The sequence below is a fragment of the Tupaia chinensis genome, unplaced genomic scaffold (assembly GCF_000334495.1).
Source record: "Tupaia chinensis unplaced genomic scaffold, TupChi_1.0 Scaffold000024_1, whole genome shotgun sequence".
NCBI lineage: Eukaryota > Metazoa > Chordata > Mammalia > Scandentia > Tupaiidae > Tupaia > Tupaia belangeri.
In genome coordinates, this window is record NW_006159454.1 from 1,037,443 (window position 1) to 1,041,742 (window position 4,300).

General features: G+C 59.7%; 1 protein-coding gene across 1 annotated transcript in view; it reads left to right on the top strand.

Moving 5' to 3' along the window:
* The first annotated feature begins 1,597 nt into the window (after positions 1-1,597).
* The window catches only part of LOC102486357 (immunoglobulin lambda-like polypeptide 5), a 4,017-nt gene continuing 1,314 nt past the window's right edge, over positions 1,598-4,300 (top strand). The window contains exons 1-2 of the mRNA XM_027770816.1: positions 1,598-2,135; positions 2,920-3,038. Coding sequence (XP_027626617.1) covers positions 1,933-2,135; positions 2,920-3,038 — 322 coding nt within the window. The 5' untranslated portion in view covers positions 1,598-1,932. The remainder of the gene's footprint in view (positions 2,136-2,919; positions 3,039-4,300) is intronic.

The window sequence follows — 4,300 nt, forward strand, 5'->3', positions numbered from 1 at the left end:
TGTTTTTCTAAATTCCTATACGGCATGTATGCAAGTAAGAGAAGGAAAGTAAGAAAGCAAGCCACCAAGTCTGAGACTCACACCGTGGTCAACCATGTGGGAGAAAACCAGGCCACCTACTGGCCCCATGATGTGGAATTTTTTTATACAAGCTATAAATGTTTGGGTAGTACTTTTGTTACATTGTAGCTTCACAAGGGGCTATGTTAAAACTGTTTCCATGTCTTGTTTGTTTGTTTGTTTGTTTGTTTGTTTTAATTGACTGGAGAGGGACAGAGAGAGAGAAAGTGAGAAAGCAAGCCACCAGGTCTGAGACCTGAACAGCAGTCGGCCATGTGGGAGTCAAGAGCCCTTAACCACCATGCCACCTGGCGACTTCCAAACTGCTTCCACGTCCAAGCAAAGAAAACTGTCTATGTATTGGTTTGTCCTGGTGGGGCATACAATAGATAGTTGGTTCTGGTCACGGGTGTAGCTATTGTGGGTCCTTTAAAATCTGGAGCTCTGGGACCAGCAGTTAGCGTAATGGCTATGTCGCTGAACTCCCATGTAGTCAACCGCGGTTCAAGTCCCGGACCCAGCCGCTTAAACTCATGCCGGGCGCGTGTGCGTGCATGCCCAAGCTCCTGAGAGGAGAATGGAGGAGAAGGGATTGCAGCATGGCCATCTCCCCTGGGGGGTGATTTCTCGCTCTCTGTCTCTCTGTCTCTCCAGTGAGTACACAAGCCCTATAGCAAAAATCTCTCTTAAAAAAAAAAAAAAGAAAGAAAGAAAGAAAGTAAGAAATCTAGCAGGTCATCAGTTTCCTCACCCTGAACTGAGGGAAGAGGGTGGCCTCAGCTCCTGAGTGGAGGCGTGTGGAGCACTCAGGCAGGGTGGACAGCGTCTCTGTCATCACTGTGTCGTGCATTTCTGGGCTGCAGAGCAGAACACAGCCCAGAGCGCCCGCCCAGCCCTCTCCTCGGAGAGAAGAACTCGGAGCTGGCTACTGGACCGAAGGTGCCAGCCTTGCGGGTGGGAGGAGGGTGACGACTTCAGGGGCCAAGCTCACTCCCAGATCCCAGCTCACCCTGTACGCACCCTGGAGCCACCGCGGGCCCTGCATTCCCACCCCCGGGCCTCGGTTTTCTCATCTGTAAACAGCGACACTCGCCCCAAGGACACCAGAGCTGTCTGAAGCCCAGATAAAAGGAAAGCAAAGAGGGGCCCGCTGGGTGCTCAGCAAACACATGGTTCTGTTTATCCTGGTGACCTCCCTGGTGCAGAGGGCTCTCTCCCCACTTTACAGATGAGGAAACTGAGGCTCAGAGGTGACCTGGGTCTGGACGGACTCGCATTCACGGTCTCCCTGCTGCTCCTTCCCTGCAGGGCCCTGGCCTGACTCAGGAGAGGGCAGAGGGAGCTGGCGAGGTTCAGCAATCCAGCCAAAGAGGGCTGATCTGGATGGGCCAGAGTGCAGTGGGGCAGGCCCAGCCTGGGGGACGAGCAGAAGAGACGCCCAGCCCAGCCCCACCCCTGAAACCCAAGCCTGGGGACTTCCGTTCCACTTCTCAATGCCTCCCGCCCACCCCCCAGGCCTCAGGGAGATGCTCCACAGACCCAGGCTGCCCCTTGGGGACCTGAGGAAGCGGGTGGGCCACGTGTGCCCCATCCAGGGCCCCAGGGGAGGGCCAGGTGGGCAACTGCAGTGGGAGGCAGTTGGATCCTGGCTCCCAACCACAGCAGGGCAGTTGGCAACTGTCCCTCTGGGAGAGACACGGAGGTGTGGCAGTCCTGGGCCCTGGCGGAGGCTAAACTGGGGCAGGGACCAGAGAAGGTTGAAGGTGAGGCCCAGACACACTGCAGAGGTGGTCTGGGGAGTGACTGCCAGCAAGAGGGACGAGGGAGGCCCTCCAGGGAGGGGGTCAGCGCTGCCTTGGGCTGTGAAGGCAGATGAGGCTCAGAACCGGCCAGGTGGGCCTTGAGGCCGCCCGGAGGCTGGGCCCTGACCCCAGGCAGCGCCGGCCCCTGCTGCTGCTGGGCCTGGTCGTGGGCACCTACGGCCTGCTGCCCCTGACCACGGCACCACGGAGAGAGGCCCGCGGCCCCCGGGGCTGGGCAGGAAGCCGGTCCAGCCCACGGAGCCAGTGGGGCAGGTAAGGGACCACGAGTCCCAGGGGGATGTGGGTCCTTTGGACTGGAGGCTGGAATAGGCGACCAGAAGGAGGGCAGCAGTGACTGGGCAGACACTAGCTTTATTTAAGATGTTGCTATTTGGATGGGACCAGCAGTTGGAGTAATGGCTATGTTACTGGACTCCCATGTAGTTGACTGAGGTTCGAGCCCCTGACCCGGTGGCTTAATCTCATGCCGGGCACATGTGCGTGCGTGCCCAAGATCCTGAGAGGAGAATGGAGGAGAAGGGGCCACCCACGTGGTGTGGTGGTTAAGGCACTGGACTCCCACATGGCCGACTGTGGTTTGAGTCCCAGATCTGACAGTTTGAACCTCACCCTGGGTGTGTGTGCTTGTGTGCCCCAAATGGCGAGAGGAGGATGGAGGAGAAAGGATTGCGGCGTGGCTAATCCCTGGGGGGTGATTCCTCACTCTCTCTCTCATTGTCTCCTCTGTCTCTCTCCAGTGAGTGCACGTGCCCTAGGGCTAAATAAATAAATAAATAAATCCCTTGGACACATGCTGCCTGGGAAGCGTGTTCTCAGCCCTGGGGAGGCTCTGAGGCAGGCAAAGGAGAGGCCGTCCCTGGGGTTGGGGGGACTCCCAGGCCATGCGCACCACCAGACTCCAACAGGGGCAAAGTCCTGGGAACTCCTCCAGACCGGGGCCCACTCAGGGGTGATCTCGGCTTCCGGGGGACGGATCACCCACCTGCCCGGTAGCTAGAACGTTGCCCTGCCTGCTGCAGCCCTGTGCCCATCACAGCCCTAGGTTCCTGCTCAGGCCCGTGCCCCAGGGAGCAGGCCCCAGGTGCTGGCCGCACGGGTTCTGGTCTGAGTCACCGTGGTTTGTCTTTGGCAGTGGGACCCAGCTCCACGTCCTTGGTAAGTGGCTCTCAAGACCTCTGCCAGCCTGTCCCACCCTTTCCCGTGTCCAGAAAGCTTGCTTCTCTTTCGGGGGGTACCTTCCCCTCTGCCTATGTCGGCTCTACGGCAGATGGTTCCCTTTCTCTGTGGGGTCTGGGGGAGGCCGGTTGGTCTTAGGATAACAGCAGCCACCCTGAGACACAATGGTCAGGGCCCGGTCTCTGCACTGGGGCTGGCCATGGATGGGTGGCATTCCCCACCTCCAGGGCAGACGGCAGAGCGGGGTCAGAGGCTAGTTTTGCTGAGAGACACTGGGACAGTATTGGGGACGGTCCCTTAGCCCCTGGGTCCGGGCAGAGGGCTGGCTGCCGTGCGGGCTGTGACAGTCACACAGGAGGCCCAGGGCCATGGTTGGGTTGGGTGCATGAGCTCACTCCCAGGGGAGACCAGTGAGAGGCAGGGAGAGGGCTCTGGGTCCAGGCGGCAGCTCTCTGGGCTTCACTGGGCTGGGAGGACACAGGGACAGAGAGACGGCCAGAGACTGGGTGAGGTGCCCGGAGCTCAGCCCTCCCTAGACGGGCATCAGAAGGCAGGGGTTCATCTGTCCCCAGAGCCTCTTAAAACCAGGGGCCCTTGGGTCCAGCAGTTAGTGTAATGGCTATGTCGCTGGACTCCCATGTAGTCAACCGTGGTTTGAGTCCCAGACCCGGTGGCTTAAACTCACACTGGGCACGTGTGCGTGCGTGCCCAAGATCCCGAGAGGAGCATGGAGGAGAAGGGATTGTGGTGTGGCCATCCCCGCGGGGGGTGATTTCTCACTTTCTATCTCTCTGTCTCTCTCTGTCTCTCCGGAGAGCATGTGTCACCCAGAGGAAAACAAAAACAAAAAACCCTGGGCCCAATGTCTCACCTGTCCCTGGGTCAGTCCCCTGGAGTCCTCAAGAGCTACGTCAGACACAGGACGTAGTGACTAGAGGGTTCAGGGGGCCACGTGGCTGTCTCCCGGAGGGCTGAGTGGGGACAGGAGACTCCAGGCCCCGCTGTGTGCCAGGCGCAGGCCAGAACCTCCCCCGCCGCACCCCGCGCCTCCAGGACCTTCCTTCTGGGCTGTGCGGGGACTCCCTCCTGGCAGAGGAGGCCCAGGCACTGGCAGAAAGAAGGGAGGTGCAGATCTGGGCAGAGATGAGGGCTGAGGAGGCCAAGCCAGATGCCAAACTTGGACTCCAGCGGCGGGGAGGCAGGAGCACGGCCTGCACTGGTCTCCCACGGGGAAACTGAGG